The following is a 15,183-nucleotide window of genomic DNA, read 5'->3' as shown; positions in this document are numbered from 1 at the left end:
TTTATTTTATTCCAAAGTTTGACCTTTGACTATATTTTTCCTGTTTGTACAATTGTAGTACTACGAAAGAAATTTCTCATAACTATTATACATTTTTTTTATATTTTTTTTAACCCGACCAGACTATTAATGACAGGGGGCCCACTTTTACTCTACCAGATTTACCATTACAGACAGGAGACCCACACTATTTTGGAGCAATATGGTCGAGATACCAAAAATTTGGGTCAGGATACACCAGACGTTTTTTTATTTTTGTCATAAATACCTAACTACCATAGACAAACTGTTACTTCTAAATCAATAAATGATGACTTTTCATTTCCAAATAATTCGAGCACGAGAACCTCCTTGTCAAGTTTATCATAGATGTCCACCACAACGTCGAGGTAACTATCAAAGTTCCGTTAGGTTCATACATTGCTGATAGTGGGATACAAAGATTTAGCGTAGGTGAATATCTATACTTTTATACTATATTATAAAAAGCATATTATATGAGGGAAAATGTCTAAAATACCCTTAATGATATATTACATTATTAGTCATTAATCTTTTAAAATATCTCAATTAACTCTTTACATTAAAGACTTTTATATCAATTATCTATATCACTCGACGCCGCCTCTACTACCACAGTCCTCACCTACTAACACCGTCGCCGCCACGAATACCGCCGCATAGCGCGGGTACCGTGCTAGTTTTGGTTAAATAATATCTATTTGAATTTAAAATTAATAACATTAAATAGTACTAAACAAATACTCGTTATGATATTTTTAGGAAGTTTTAGTCGAGATTATTTTAACATTGTTGTCCATCAAGTCTCACGAATGTTAGTTTAAAAAGAATAAACTTACATCTTAAAATCTTTATTTACCTATAAAGTTGCAAGTTCAAATCCTACTAGGCGGTGTGGCCAAAAAAAGAGTTTGGAAGCGGTCATAAATTAAGTTAAAAGACTCGACCTCCCAAGTAACTTGAATAGAGTTAATCTCCCGTTTGCACCTCTACTTAGTCAATTTCAAAACTGCATATACAAGATAGGAAAACAAAAGACGCATTTACAACGAAAGAGAATTATAATATCAATCTAGATGAAACCTTGAAAAAGAGAGATAATCACACACAATTTTCTCCTAAAATGCAAGCTTACTTAAAAAGACTTGCAGTCAGTTGATCATAGTATATATTATAACGACATATATCAGTTAAGTATTGCTATAAATGACTTCTCATGCATCTATCTATAGATAAAAATAACTAACGGGGTCCAAACACAACGATATACAAGGATACGACTTCTTGGCCAACCAGACAACAGCAATAGTTTAATGACTTGTCATTATCAAACATTTCTCCATAATCATGGAGGCTTATGTTTATGGATTCTCTGAATCCCCTAAAATCTGATTGCAGAGAATCAAAAGAACACGAGATAACTATTAGTTTGTACATCTGCCTAAATTCATCATATAAAAAAATCAGGAGAAAAAAAACGATGTCAAACATTGGAACTACTCATCTACGATACACCTTGTCATAGTCACAAAATTGTGCCAAGAAGCCATAAGTGCAACACAAGCCAATAAGCTATAAGGCCTAGGCGTGCTCTTGGTCGACGCATTAAAGCTTGACCACCAGATACCCTGTTGAAACACAAGAAGTAGAGAAATTAAAAACCATCAGAGACAGCATATTCAACCCATTTACTTATCAGTGGGTCGATTTGGGTTGCGTTTCACCCCAAACAAGTCAGATGAGAAAAGGGGAATCATTGAACAAGTTAAAAAATCTGAGAACCTAATTCGATTCAAAGATTAGGATTATTATTATTATATTACAACTAGTAACTAGTAATGCATAATAGATTTATCAACCATGTTTTAAAAATGGATAATAGGTGTTGGCAGGTCCTGACCCGAGCCAGCCCATTTTGATCCGCACTAAACATTACATTTTCAGCCACAACCTCTTCTGACCAGGTTAACCAACCCACCAAACTTGCCACTTCTAATAGCACAGCTGCTAAAATGTGTTCATCGGTCCCTTGGTTTCATTAACATCACAAGTCTCTTTTTAGTAACTCCTTAATCTAGAATGTTAGTTCCCCTAATAACACTGTTGGACAAAGCGATGAGGAACTTGATTCAGCATGCAAGAGATATTCCTTTTTTGTTTATAATTTATCGCAAATGTTCCAACTGTCATGAGACAAATTATTTTGTTTAAATGAATTACTAACTTCTAGCTAGTCCTTTCTGTCCAAAAATCTTCTAACGAGTTTCTGGATGTGCACTTCCGAAGTGATTATTTTATATGAAAAATCATATAAGAAGCTTTGATAAATAATAATAATACAAGTTGCATGCGATAACGCTGGATGTGCTTCTACTGTTTAACATTCTAAGAATATCAAAGGTTTGGCCGGTTGGCAACTTCTGTTTAGGAAATTAACATATAACATGACCATAAGTGATATTTTGGGGAAAAAATAAGAGGCCATCAGAAACGAGAGTAATGTCTTTCAAATTAGGTTAAAAGAAGAGGCAGATAGATCATTATATTATAGCCTTAGATAAACACTTCTGACTTCTGTTGTCGTTGTGAGTGATTGACCTAGAATTATCTTATATGGCAAAATTACTTTATCCAAACAGGATGATCAATCAGTTAAAGGATTTACCATATTCCATCAAGTCGATCTGCAATCATCTTCCCTTGGACTGGCACAAGACCCGAAGTGTGGAGTGACTTAAATATATGACCTAAAATCATAAAAATTCAATAAAACTTTTCTGTATATACTGATCGAACATAGAATGAACTGCAGAAATTATTTTTGAAACCAAACCTTTATCTTCAACAGTTTCCACTTTATCAAGCAAACGATCAGACTCCGAGTCAATGGTGATTGCAAGCTGGTCATTTGATCCCTTCCGTAAAGATCTCATTTGGGCAGCAGATGGCACCAACGGCAATCCAACTTTCCCAACCGGAACCTGCAAAAGATTCATAAAAATTAGAAGAATTCAAGTGAAAAAAATAAAGACGCGTGTATTATGCTCTTTTCCTCCACCTCAAATGACCAAAAAAATATTGCTCTGTCACTTATTGCTGTAGGGTTTTTTCGGTAGTGATAATCATGGCGCAAGTGGCAGAATAAATGGCTGAATGGGTTGAGTTACACATCATTTGAACAGGTTAAAAGGCGCTGAACCAAAAAAGGACTTCCCAAAACTGAAAATAATTGAAAAATAATTTACATGACATTACTGGTTACAAAGTTTATATTGTTTCCAGAATTCCAGCCTGATCTAACTTTTATATAGAATAACTTAGAAAGTTGTATGCCTTTTTATACCCTAGACTTTGACATGTTTGACCCATGTGACCCATTTACTTTTTATCTAACCTTCTTTTTACTTTATCTGTTCAGAAATAAAATAGCCAAAATCAACCATTCATAAGCAAAGGGTCGAAACTTCCATATCTAATAATGCCGCATTAGATGAGCACAAGACAATGAGATCTGGCATAGAAAACCATAAAAGCAATAGCAACACATGCCTGGTCATCAATTTCTGAGATCTCGGACCCAGCAGGCAAAGAAGGTCCTTCAAAGACACTTCGTTCCTGTATTGTGTCAGCTCCACCTGCCCTTTTCTGAATAAAATCTTCAAGTGACTTAACCTTACTTGATAATTCATCTGCTGTTTTCTGGGTCTCTACTAATTTGAATCTTGAATTGTCACGATCCGAAATAATTCCTTGAACGAGCCTTTCGAGTACTGGGAGCAGGACTGCCACATCAGAAGGTTTCTTGACTCCAACAAATTCATCACCTCCCACCGTTTGAATAATGTTTTGCAACCCATCTTTATATTCCCCCTTCAAATGGTCAAATTCAAGGGCTTGTTTTGAGAGGGTTTTCCGCAGGTCTTCTTTGGCACGAGTCAACAAAGTCAATTGGTCAAGCAATTCATTCACATTATCAACTATATAAAAGAGCTTTTTGACCGAGTCCAAATGTTCTGGTTGTATATCCCCCTCCATGAGGTTCGGGAACGGGATTGCAATTCCATCTATTTTATCAAATAGGGCTTTCATCTGCGAAGCTGATAAAAGGGAATTTTTGATGTCTTCCTCTGAAACAATGAAGAAAAATTAAGATCGGTGTGATGTATAGTATATAATTAAAGGTGACAATGTTGATCCATTAACTTATTAATGGGTCAATTTAGATTGTGTTTTATCCCAAATGAAATAAAACAAATAAAATTACTAAAAAGAAACTAGCTGAGCAGGATAAAAGTCGGCATATCCTATTTTTAATGCATACAACCTCTTAAATCACTTTATTCGATTAACATTGTTGTTGTAATGATGTTTTTGACATGATTATCGAAGTTAGTTATAAGTCAAAAACTTGAACAAAAAGGAAAGTGTTTGTGGGCCAATACAAACGGACCAATTTCAACAAGCACTACTATGTCCCCATACCCATCCCACTCGACCTGCAATTCGTGGTATAAGTATGAAGTGTAACCATCTTAGAAACAAAAGGTTACCATGATATTTGACAGAACTTTCAGCAGATAACTGCCGTTTGAGTTCATTCAACTCAGAGCTCATTTCATTACACATGCTTCCTGAAGCTTCTAGTTCCGTCTCCAATTCAAAAACTCTTCTTTGTGATGCATCGTTTTCTTCTTCAACTTTCTCACACACTGACCTGGTTTTTTGTAGTTCACCCTGTAATCCTTCAATTACTTCTTTTGATTTGTCATGCATTAGAGTCACTTTATCTAACTCAGCCTGTAACTGTTCAATTGTGGCGGACAGGTTCTCATTTACACTAACATGTTGTTTTATTAGCCATTGAACAGTTCTAGAAGCAAAGCACAACTCATTAGCAGCAACCTTAACATCTGCTTCCGCCACTTCTTCAACTAATCTAGGATTTGATTTCTCCAGCTCAATAGTGGGATCAGTCTGCAGAATATTACATTCCAGATGCAATTTCAGATCTTTAGTGACATCAGCACACACAGACAATAGGACTTTAATGTCATGTTCCAGCATTAAAACTCTATTGTCCTGTATTTGTTTGTCCATCTGCATATTTTGCGCATCTTGCTGCAAGGTTTTTGTTTGCTGAACTACAAATGGCAGAGTATGCTTTATTGCATCTAGTTTTTTCAACAAAGATACAATTATGTCATCAAGGAGTCTTGAGAAACTGCCAAATTGATCAACGAGAATTTGGTTTTTAGCATTCAAGTTATCCAAAGTTTTTCCAGCATATGAAACAATATCTTCAGTATCTTCTGCATTAAACTCGACATCGATAAGCCCAGTGTTCCAGTCATTGTTAAAGGCGGTCGGAAGGGACGTTGGTGACAGAAAAGTTTCCTGTGAATTGCAAAATGAAATTCAATTGATGCAAATTTAAGATGACTTTGTTGGTAGATAAGTTATGAAAGAATTGGGATCCTCTCATGTTACATCTTCCCTCACATACAAAGAGTGAGCCAACTATGTTTCTTTTGAAATGAGGGTCCTTGATGTGAAAGAACATGATCTCTCATGTTAATTTCAACATGAGAGGATCCCATTCATGAAAATCCCACGTGAAATGGCTAAATAAGCATATGAATAATAGTATAATACACAATCAACAATACAGATACCTACAGATGTAGTTAAGGTATTCTTGTAGAAAGTAAAACTGTGTACTAGTTCTGATTAAATCCTTCAATTGCCAATCGAAGTAAAGTCATGATAACACAGGGAAAACACTGTGTACTAGTTCTGATTAAATCCTTCAATTGCCAATCGAAGTAAAGTCATGATAACACAGGGAAAACAGAAATTCGGTACTCCTTGTCGCCGAAAACCATATTACTTTTCGTTAACTGAAACTAAATAACATCGGTATGCTTATTTACTTCAAGATAACAAAGTATATAGCAACAAACCCACTATAATTGACCACTTTGAAATATAGCAGAAAGCCTGATGTGACAAAAGAACGAGTGGTTATTTAAGTACTGTAACACATGTTGGCAGTCAAGTTGATATGTTAAACTTTAATATATAGATAGATGTTTTATCATAGATGACGAGAAAATATATATACAAGTTAAGACTTATCATACAGAATGCCTATAACAACATGTGGCAGAATGCAGAGACTAACGAGTTGGGTAGAACTGATAATTTTAGTGATGTATGATCATATTATAATTACAAAAATAATAATAATTTTGATAAAGCAATTTATGAGATTTCCATGCACTTGAATAAAACATAACCCACTTTGACCCAAATATAGATATATGGGTTGAACTGTCCACTTCCAGCCATTATAAACAGACACTCTAACAAATAAAGAAGAAAGGATTAGCTAGTATTTTACCTCAATGGCAGCAGGATCTAGCAACTGTTTTGAATCAAAATTATCCTTCATATCTTTTAAAAGGCAGTCTATTTCTTCTAAGCTTTTAACCTTTTTCTCGAAACTTTGTTTGAACAAGAAGAGTAAAGATTCATCTTTCAAAATCACTTGAAGGTTTCCAAAAAAACTGGACAGCTCCGGAGACGATTTATCATGCTTGGCTTCTAACTCTTGCCTACATGTACTCAGCTCGTTTTTGAGGGTTGAGATCTCATGTTCAGCTTCTTCTCTGAGGTTCTTCATCTCACTCTCTAGCACGGTTCTACTATCAACCGCCTTTTCATTCTCCTCTGAAAACCGAGAAGCATTCATCTTTAAGACAGACAATGCATCTTCGAGGAACTTTATAGTCTCTCTAGCATCAGCTAGATTACTTATATTAGAAGAAACTTCCTCCTTTACTTTCTGTACCTCCATTTGAGCCTCTTCTTTCTCATTCATCAGTCTCGATATGTTATTTTCTGCGAGTGACACTGCGTCTTGAAACTTGCTTGTTTGAGAAGCAGCTTCTTCTGTTGCTTTATGCAATTCATCTTCAAGATGACACCTTGCGATCTCAAGTTCTTTCTTTTCTTCATTTAATTGACTGATAAATTTCTCTGAACTTGCAAGTTTATCTTCCAGAGATTTCAATGTTTTCAGGGCTTCTACCAACTTGTTGTTCAATTTATTTACCTCCTCTTTTATAATTTCAACTTCTTGCTCAGCATGACTCTTTGAACTTTCTAATTCTTGTTTTTCTTGAGTTAATTCAGAAACATTTTTTTCCAAAACTGATGATGTATCTTCAAGGGATTTTATGGTGGTCAGGGCATCAGTCAACTTGTTGACAAGCAGAGCAGCTTCATCTTTGAAATCTCCAAGCTCTTGTTCTGCTTGACCCTTGGCAACTTGGCATTCACTTAAAAACGCTGCAAACCACTTCACCTTATCAACAGGGTCTTCTATATCTACCTGAAAATCGATATTACTACCATCAATTGTCTCAATTATTTGCTGCAATATCATATTGCTCTGAGCTAAATACTGCCCTATTTGATCCCTTTCAGATTCCAATTTTGCAATCTGATCCCTGCAGTCACCCAATGCTGATTCTTGCTTCTGAAAATCGACCATTAATGCCTCCGTCTGAGCGTTCTTCTCAGCTATTTGCTGTTTCATGTTCTCGCGTTCTTGAACAAGCCCCTTTCCTTTCTTAACTGCCATAGACAACTTCTCCCTCAACAAGGAAGCCTTCTCCTCGGATCTTTGAAGATTTATCTGTGAAGAGTTCCTCTCATCTTCTAATACACGATGTTCTTCTCTAACCTTTGATTGATTATCCATCTCGGAATCAAGAATCTGCTCATAGAGCTTAGATTCCAGATCTCTTACATACATTTGAGTTTGAATCTTTTCAAGAACTTCTTTGTCAACAGGCGATGATTCAGTAGAATCCTCCAAACGTTGTTCATATTTGCATGTCATTTCTTCTAATTCTTCTTTAAGATGGTACTTCTCTTGTGTTTCTGCTAAAAGTGATGCAGTTAAACGATCAATCTGAATACTAGCATCCACTTTAATTGCATTATTTTCATCTTGCAGCTTAATATATTGATCTTTTGCATGATTATATGATTCCAAAAGCCAGCTAACACGAGTTTCCAAGTTGGGGAATTGTGTCGCATCTGGTAATCCTTGAGAAATAATTTCCATGCATTGTTCAAGGACCATGTCCCTTTGCGAGAGGGCTTCTTGCAAAGAGTTAGCCAAAATATGAGTCTGACTCAACTCTCCGCTCCTCAGCTCAGCAGCCTCCAGGGCAGCTGACTTAACTTGTAATTCAATTAAACATCTTTCTAGTTCACTGGTTTTCTCAGCAACAGATTGCTTCAATGTATCACGCTGTTGAACCAGTCCCTTACCTTTTGTCACAGCCATGCTAAGCTTTTCTTTGGTGTTACTATACCTTGTTTTCTCCTGTTCAACTTCCCCTTTAAGTTTCCCAATTTCTGCATTTAGCAGCTCAATTGTTTCTCTGTTTTTGTCAAGTTGTTCCATCAGCTGTCCATGCTGATGCTCTAAATGGGTATATTTGTCATTCAGCTCAAATTCTTTCCTTTTTAACCCAACTAACTCCTCCCGTACAGAGGAAAAAACTGTCTCCATACCATTTTGCATATCAAAACCCGAATTAACCTCTACCAAACAGTGACCAAGCATTTGAGCTTCAGAAAGGAAGTAATTGTACTTCTCGAGTAAAAAGAAGGTGCTGTTTTCAAGATAAGATATCTTCCCACTAACAGAGGTATCAGGCAACTCTGCCTCACCAAAGGTAATTGCAAGAGAAGATAAAATTCTATCTGTAGTGGTCTCAACAGATAACATTTCGTTAGAGCTGATTACGTCATCCTGTGATGCTGACTGTTCATTAACCCTCATCATAAGATCTTCGATCTCTTTGTCTTTCATATGTAGGGTGGCATAGAGTTCACTGATTGTACCCTCAGCCCGAGATCGCTCGTTCAGAGAAAGTTCAATAAACTTGGAACACTCATTAACCATCTCACGCACGGGTAAAATGGACTTGTTGTCATCCTCTTCTGTTTCGGATGCAAGCTGATTGCCAGGAAAACCACCATCGTTTCTATCGGTTAGTGATTGTTGCTTGCTTAGAGCCTTGAGTTGATGATGAAGATTGCTAACTTCTTTCACCAGCACTTTCCTTTCTTCCTGTAAAAAAAGCCTAATTAGAACAACCGAAACATACTCATGGTAAAATAAGATAAAATGTGATAGCCAACCTCGTAGTCCTGTGGGGCAATTTCTTTCTCACTTTCAGCCACCGTTTGTTGAATATCTTCGGTACCATCTCCAAAAGGATGTTGGCGTAACTTACTTCTAACACTAGGGGACCTGGATTCACTAGATACCAAGTCATCCGGACAATCCACAAATTCATCATGTCCGGCATCTTCATGAGTCCTCACATCAGGTAGTTCATCCTGTACAACATCTACCCCTGTCACCACTACCCCATCGTCCTGCTCAAGATGCTCATCCTGGAGAAAACTTACTAATGTTAGCTTATTGATATATATATATATAGGGTAAGGTTCATTTGAGAACTATTCACATATGAACATAGATAATTATAACTATAACTTGATAGTTCATATGTGAGCGAATATGTTCACATATACCATTCACATATGAACATCAAGTTATAATATATAAGTTCTCATGGTTCTTCCAATTCAAATGGTTCTCACATGAACCTTTTCCTATATATATATATATATATACATAGATGTACAACATATTTAATAGATGAAAAGTATGTCAGAAATCACAACCAGCCTAGTTCAAGCTTATCTCAAAAAGTCAAGACCCTTTAAGAGAAACCAAGACCTTCCAAGAAGATGGTCGAAGGATATTCAAGGCAGCATCTCATAATTCTATGGCTTATCGCCTTATCGTATGTGAAATGTTGCTTTTTAAGTTTAAGTATCGAAAGAGAAAAATTTTTGAAGGATAGTTCTAGATATTTATATTAGATTGGTCATGGCCTCTGCTATATAAACAGAGAGGCCTTACTTACCCAAACCATCCTAAACTTGGGTCTTGGGCAAACATTTCTCCTTGTAAACCATATACACCTTATCTCTATAGTTATTTGTGTTCTGCTTGCATTGCTCTTTCTTTGCCTTGTTTGCAAAAGAGGTTCCAATTATGCTAACTTAGTTTTCAAAACTAAGTGTCATACAAAGCTTATAGAGACAAGTAAACGGGTAAACAAAGCGGGAACCCTGTTGGAGCTGTATGAGGAAAGTCGGGCCTTTGGCTTTGATGTACATGGCCTAAACGGTATTCCGATGGCCGTTTCCTTTTTCCTTGGCCAACCCAAGTCCATAACAAAAATGATGTGCATAACATATTGATTCTAGTAAACAGAGAGTTAGCATCAAGAACGGTAAGGCGAATTGGATGCCAATACATGTCCTAATCCACCAGCTTACACTTTGATGCAACATTTTACAAAACCGATACATCAGTTTTTTTAGTACAACGAAGTGTAAAAGGTAGCGCATTCGGAATTCAGGACACGTGTCAGCACCTTTAAAAAACCACTCTCTTGATCTTGTCAGCCATCTTTACTAAACCATAAACATAAAACCATACACTTCAACCACTTCTAATAACTCTTAACGCGTTCGTCCAATACCACCATTAAACCTTCCCATTAATTTCAAACTAAACCACGATTTTATGTTACCCTAAGCATACATTCAACAAATAACCGATCCATTACCAGTCCCACGGCCAACATGAGATAAGGTAAATCACGTAACGCTATGGCTAAACAGACACGGGGCCGACATTTAAATCCCTGACCTCCGTTTTTTACTACATGTCCATCACCGTAAATCTAACAGCTTGGACACTACCTAAGTAGTCAATACTAATTACTAAATTATGATACATATAATAAATTCCCTAGTAAAAACAATGAATATATATAGATACAGAAAACATGTAAGTAAAGAAATCATCACCTGATTAATAACTGATTCAATATGAACAAATTCATTTTCACCATTACCACCACCACTTCCTGCTGTTGGACTCCCCTCACTTACCTCCATTTCCTCTTCCATTTCTATATTACAAATACATACACATGGTAATTAATTATTTTATTTATATAAACATAATTAGATCTATAAAAACCTAAATCTATTATTATTATTATTATAATCTATTAATTTAGGAAATAATCAGGTTGGATTATGATAAGTACCTTTAGATTTGAGAAACAATGCGACTATTGTTGAATTTGGTTTGAAGCGTAAATAAATATAAATATAAATACAGATATATATGTGTGTATTTTGTTGATTGATTGATGTTTAAGTATTAATTATAATTAAATATGTTTAAGATTTGGGGGTTTTTTGATCTGACATGACGTTGGAAATGTTTAACATTTTCTTCTTTATACGCAGTGTGTGTGACACGTGATATTTACCCGCAAAAATTAAAAGGGTTTGCGATGTTTTTTTTTTATTTAAAATTAATAGAAACTAAAAAAATTATACATTATCAGAATTTTGTACGATATTTGAGTTTTTGCATCAAAAAACTGGAATCACAAATTTTTATTAATTTATTATCATCTATCTGGAATCTATTTATTTATAACACAAAAAACTATAAACACATAACATTTTAGTCTTTAGCTTAAATTCAATTAATTTTTCACAATTGAAAAATACTACTTTACCCTATCGATTTAAATCTTAGTTTTGGCATCAATTTATTACAAATTGAATGATAACATACACAATTACTGAATTACATAACTATATATTATACTATTTGTATTTTTAACATAATAAAATTTAAATTCAAATTATCATAATAATAAAAAAAGAAATATGTATAAGGTTTTATCTGTTCCATAAAACAAAAATAATTATTTTAAAAAACTCATTATCATAATATCAAATATCATTATGTTTTTCAACCAATAATAATGAATGTTTTGACTTAAATCATTATTTTATATGAATAACCTACGTTTGTCGTCGTCGTCACCAATCACTGCCGCCACCATCCCGCCATTGTATTACTCAGGCATCTATTTAATATTGGTTTATCAAAACCAATATCAATTGAAATTATTTAAAAACATTGATAAATTATACATTTACTCTATACATTAAGAGCCATAGTAATGAACAGTCCCCAACCTAGGTGACATTGTTTTATTGGTTGCGTTGTACACTGTATCACTATTCGAATTTAATCACGTTGTATTTTGTTTGAGTTTTTTTCTTTAAAGTCTTTCTTGGTTTATTGCACAGGTCTTTCCTACGTGGCCATTCGTTCACATCACACTGGACTATTTCAGATTTTGCAACTAGCATATGTTTGGCCTTTTTTTTCTTTGTAGTTTTTTATTGGTTTCTTACATATTTTTTTCATTTTGTTAACTAGTTTTGTAAACTTTCATTCAACTTTTTGTTTTCCTTTCCGTTTTTTTATTTTTGGTTTTTTTACACAATTAAACATATGTATTTGATATCATAATCTTTGATTGTGATATCCTTCATGAACAAATATACATTTAATTTATAAATAATGATACGAAAAACTTTTGAATAAAGTTATCTATCATATAATGGTTTTTTTAGTGACAAACTATTTTACTCTGACTTTTATATTACACGGATGTCTGAAGATTTTCGAAAATCCCCAATTAATCCATCCATACAAATGTGAGAGGTGAATCCTGAACACATGTAAATCCAGTTATGGTTTTATTTAAATAGTTGCAGGTTCGACACAATTATACTTACATAGCAAAGTCGTATTGTTGCGATAATTGAAGCCCCCTAACACCGGGCCGAACCCCACTAATTTTAATTAATTGGTTAAAAGAGCAAATGTCATTCATATATGATAAAATGACAAATTTGCCGTCAAGTTTTTTAAAGGCTTAAATCTACCATCAGATGAGTCAATGGATTGGTGGTTCATTGATAAGGTCTTATCAGGGTTCGATTCTCACTTTATACATTTGTAAAAGTAGATTATTGATGAGGGTTCGATTCTCAGTACATCAAATGGCACTCAGTTCATATCTTTAATTAAAGAAAAAAAAAATTTCCCATTAATTGATCTTAAAAGGAGTAATTTGTCACTCACTTTTGCTTAAGAATTGTACATTATAATTTTTATATATTTTTAATAAACGTTGATGATTGTTTATCTAAGTGTTAAATGTTGCTAAAAACTATAAAAGATAACCTAAAGAAAATCTTTAGTATGACGAAAGTTTATAAACTGAAATAACGAGATGACTTAAGCCAATTAACCTTAAAATTATCTGGTATTGATTTTTCAAAATACTTCGACACGTAACACAAAATATTTAAGAACATGACCAACTAAAAAATTAACATCAAAAATTTTGGAGTATCTTGTATATTATTCAAATATAAAGTTCGGGTGTATACATCCTTGCCTTTGGAGACAGAGGTCATGGGTTCGATCCTCATCCCATGCAAAGGTTGGAGGGCCTTTTCTACCATTTAGGTAGAAACTGGAAGCAGCCTCTCTACTTAGGTAGAGGTAAAGTCTGTCTACATCTTAACCTCCCCCATACACCGTCGAGTATTGAGGCTCAAAACCCGCAGAAGGCGGCACTGATCAGTTACTTACTTTACTTACTAAAGTTCGGGTGTATAGATTTAGAGGTTTTTGTGTGTAGATATTATAAAATGTAAATAAATAAAAAAGTATTTAAGTTTTCACATATCTCTACATAACCAAGAGAGAATATTTTTTTGCTTATGTGGATAAATATTCAATTGACAAATAAACATTTTGCTTAGTTGTCATTTTTTCTTATATTTAGAGTTTTTTTTAATGTCACCTAGATTATATCTAATTTATTTTTCATCTACTAAATAATAATGAGTCAACATTTTCTTATTTAATGAATGATTTATTAGATTTTTTTACCACGTTTAACGAGTTATTTTAAGGTTAAAAAACACATTGTGTTAAGTTCGGATTATAGTGAGTTTCATCAGTTTTTTTGTTTCATGCACTATCAAAAACACACTGTGATTTAAATCTAACGGTCAATTTTATAGTTTTCACAAAATTTTTAGTTTTCAAAAATACATTATGTTCATTCCAAATTATTTTGGTCAATTTTTATAAAAGTTTTAGTTTTTAAATGTCTAAACTCCCTTTAAAGTTATATTTGGTAGCATATTAAGCCTTAACCTGGCCACCTGAGAAAGTCTTTTTAATACGATAGTTTTTTGATAAATAAATCCATGGCAAATTATATATATAATAATCCGAAATTCAACTGCTACAGTGCGGCTTGGTTAGCTTTAGTGTCGGCTTAGTTACATGAAGGGGCTTGGTTGGCTGATGGTACAAACCCATATACATAAGGTACAACAAATTTTATAGACAACTTTCTTTTCTTTTATCCCGTTCTTTTAACTTTCTTTACGAACAATACATATACAGATATAGACTCATAAAACACCATCATTAGGCATTACAAGTCTCTACTTCAACGACTTGACCCCTACAAACAAAGGTGATACGAATACAAGTTAAGCTGAAATCCATCTTTTACCAACTGATTGACTTCATCTATCACTGAGAACAGCCATCGACGCCCATCATCGTTGACAACCATTAGCACAAAACAAAACATCTCCGTCAGTCCATCAACAATTAATATGAACCACGACTGCCGGACAACCGGTAACAAGTAAAAGTAAGCATGAAAACGAGATGACGTACCACTTTCTTACCACCTAGACGACGTTGCCAATGCCATCATCACGCACTTTTTTGATCAACCAGCCATAACTCAATCACTTCTACCGCCTCCAACCTTTGGTGGCAACCATTGCCCCAAATCTGTATTCAAAAACTTTATTTCACCATAAAAGAAAAAGTGCATAAATCTAAAATATAAATTTTGTATGTATATAATCATGGCTATGGGAAGTAAAGATTGAATGGAGGTAGTTGTCAACTAATATTGGGAAAGATGAAATAAAAAATATAAGAAGTGAGACGTGGTGGAGAATGGAGATAAAACTAGAAAGAGGACACCTATTACAAGTTGAAAGTTGACAACATATCACTCTTTAGTTTTAGAAATAGGTAACAAAATAGCACATAGTTTTTCCAATTTGTAGGTG

General features: G+C 34.3%; 1 protein-coding gene across 1 annotated transcript; it reads right to left on the bottom strand.

Annotated features, from left to right (window-relative positions):
- Nucleotides 1–1,327: 1,327 nt before the first annotated feature.
- On the bottom strand, nt 1,328–11,376 carry LOC122608931 (nucleoporin nup211-like). The gene is made up of 9 exons (XM_043782003.1): nt 11,241–11,376; nt 10,996–11,099; nt 9,244–9,501; nt 6,422–9,172; nt 4,572–5,415; nt 3,571–4,148; nt 2,855–3,002; nt 2,687–2,768; nt 1,328–1,649 (listed from the first exon to the last, which is right to left on the bottom strand). The coding sequence occupies exons 2-9, from the start codon at nt 11,095–11,097 to the stop codon at nt 1,547–1,549; spliced, it is 4,866 nt and encodes a 1,621-aa protein (XP_043637938.1). The 5' UTR covers nt 11,098–11,099; nt 11,241–11,376; the 3' UTR covers nt 1,328–1,546.
- Between the last annotated feature and the right edge of the window lie 3,807 nt (nt 11,377–15,183).

This window comes from Erigeron canadensis, chromosome 1 (assembly GCF_010389155.1).
Source record: "Erigeron canadensis isolate Cc75 chromosome 1, C_canadensis_v1, whole genome shotgun sequence".
Lineage (NCBI taxonomy): Eukaryota > Viridiplantae > Streptophyta > Magnoliopsida > Asterales > Asteraceae > Erigeron > Erigeron canadensis.
This window is presented reverse-complemented; position numbering and strand designations above follow the sequence as displayed.